The 2,338-nt window shown below is 19.3% G+C and overlaps 1 protein-coding gene across 1 annotated transcript in view, besides 4 other annotated features; it reads left to right on the top strand.

Annotated features, from left to right (window-relative positions):
• The window catches only part of EDI_175450 (uncharacterized protein), a gene marked incomplete at both ends in the record, with an annotated part of 741 nt that extends 731 nt beyond the window's left edge, over positions 1–10 (top strand). Inside the window, one exon of the mRNA XM_001733380.1 lies at positions 1–10. This exon is cut by the window's left edge and continues 731 nt beyond it. Coding sequence (XP_001733432.1) covers positions 1–10 — 10 coding nt within the window.
• Positions 11–579: 569 nt separating this feature from the next.
• Positions 580–689: a sequence feature (AT_rich).
• A 156-nt stretch (positions 690–845) lies between these two features.
• Positions 846–873: a sequence feature (AT_rich).
• Positions 874–1,534: 661 nt separating this feature from the next.
• Positions 1,535–1,562: a sequence feature (AT_rich).
• A 532-nt stretch (positions 1,563–2,094) lies between these two features.
• Positions 2,095–2,181: a sequence feature (AT_rich).
• The last annotated feature ends 157 nt before the right edge of the window (positions 2,182–2,338 follow it).

The raw sequence follows: 2,338 nt of genomic DNA, 5'->3' as shown, positions 1-2,338 counted from the left end.
CTCTTTTTGATACAAGTTTATTCTATTTTTAATTCTTTTTGTGTTTTGAGTAAAAAGAATATTTCAAACTTTCTCATTATGATTCTGTGATATTGACTAGATCTTCATAAGATGAATCTAGTACTTTTCTCAACTTGTAGATCAATTGTTGTTCTTGTTTTGATAGTTTTATCTCATGTTCTATGATTGAATTTCTTTTTAATCTCTTTTTGTTCTTCAATGTCTTCTTAACTTTTCTAATAACTCTTCATTTTGTGATACAATACATAAATAAAACTATTAGTGATTGAAACATCAGCTTTAATTGACTCTTCAGCCATACAAATGATTATTTTATTATCAAGCTCTTGTTACTTCTTTATGAAGATAAACAAAATTCTACAACAAAGACAAAAAGAAATCAAAGAGTGTTTGTTTCCTTTCTTGTTGATAAAAATTAATTGGTATAAATTTTCTCGATCTTTAAAACTATCTTTTCATTGAATTTTTTAGAAGAATAATCATTTATGTGTTCTTAATCACAATCATTTAATTCTGTATGTGTTCCATTTGTAGGAATGTTTATTAAGATGAAGAGAGATTTTAATAAGAATTAAAGTATTTGATAATTATATACTTAATAGAATTTTATGTTTATATTTTTATTAACTTGTTTGGATAATAAATATCAATAAATTAAATATTATTAAGAGTACTCTTTCAAAGAATGATATATTAATTTGTTTAATCACTTGGTTGATGAAAAAGATCATTCTTAATTATATTTTTCATTCTTTTTACACTAATAACTTTTTTATTTCACAATATTCTTATTTATCTCATCAACATATCATTATTGTTTTATCATTTAAAATTTATTTTTAATTATTTTATCACTTAGTATATGACTACTTGTTTATCTTTCTCTCCTTTCTCTTATTCAAAGAAATATGTATTTTTATTTCTATTTCTTTGAAGAGTCATTTATTAAATATCTCTCTTTTGTTCTTTTTTAATATCTTCAACTTGTGTTTAAATAGTATATTGTTTATTTTCTTTTATTTACTTACTCTCAACACTTTATACTATTTGGAATACACATTTGATTATAATACTTAAACAACAATAGATAAATCATAATTGATAATAAAATATTATCCTCAATTTTGAAACATATCAATGTTTCATTAAATTATTATACTCATTGCTAGTATCATAATAAATGTGATTTGATATACTATTAGTTAAAAGGATATGATTATTATTGAATTGTTACTGCATTGTAATTTACTTCAAATGATTTGATATTTCAATTGTTTATATCCAATATGTAAATTTTTGAACTTCAATTCTATTGCACTGTTAAATATTTCTTTATTTTATACATAAGTTCATCTGAACATTATATTTTGTCAAGAATTCATTACTTATAAAAATGATTTCAATTAATTTATTTACTCCACAAAGTAAAACTTGTTTTTAGTATTATTCAAATTTATAATATTCATTATATACCATTTTATACAAGACTCACTCATTTGTTATATACTAAATGAAATAAACAATATTAAAATTATTATTAAGAGATAAAAATATTCTTGATGGAATCTATTTAAATACTTCTCAATTTTATAAATACTTAAACAACTTAATAATTATACTAAATGTTAATGAAACAAATAACTATTGTAAATGTGTTTCATTACTATTATTATGAAATAGTGTTTAAATGAAATGTCATTGTAGATAATAAACTAAATTATATTGAATTGTTAAAATTTATCATTTTGTTTTGTATTTTAGTTATGATATTTACATGTTGATTATAACATTATTAAGAATAATTACAGTAGAATCTATTGTTTTATAATTATTCTAGAATGAGTTTGTTTCATTTTCATTAAACCATATGTATCTATTTATTTGTTTATTCAAAGAAATTGTATTAAAACTCTATTTCATAAAATAAATAAGAAAAGTAATGTTATTCTATTTCTTGATTTTCATCATATTAAAGTTATAAATCTTCTATTTTAAATGTTATTCATTTTATTTCATTATAATTTCACCATCATTTATATATCTTTTTATCCATTCAATATTTAATGATGGTTGATATAAAATAAACATTTATTCATTTTAATAGTAAAAATAATACTTATCAATCTAGTAAATTACAAATAAATCAAAATATTATATTAACCTTATTCAATAAATAATCAATTCTTATAATAGAATAATTCATGATAAAATCATTATGTATTGTTATTTATTTCATTATTGTTCAATATGTTATTTTAAACAACAGTACTACTATCACTAAAAATATTCAGTGTTTCAAATATAAATAATACATAAC

Source organism: Entamoeba dispar, genomic scaffold (assembly GCF_000209125.1).
Source record: "Entamoeba dispar SAW760 scf_1105229461603 genomic scaffold, whole genome shotgun sequence".
Taxonomy (NCBI): Eukaryota; Evosea; order Mastigamoebida; family Endamoebidae; genus Entamoeba; species Entamoeba dispar.
This window is presented reverse-complemented; position numbering and strand designations above follow the sequence as displayed.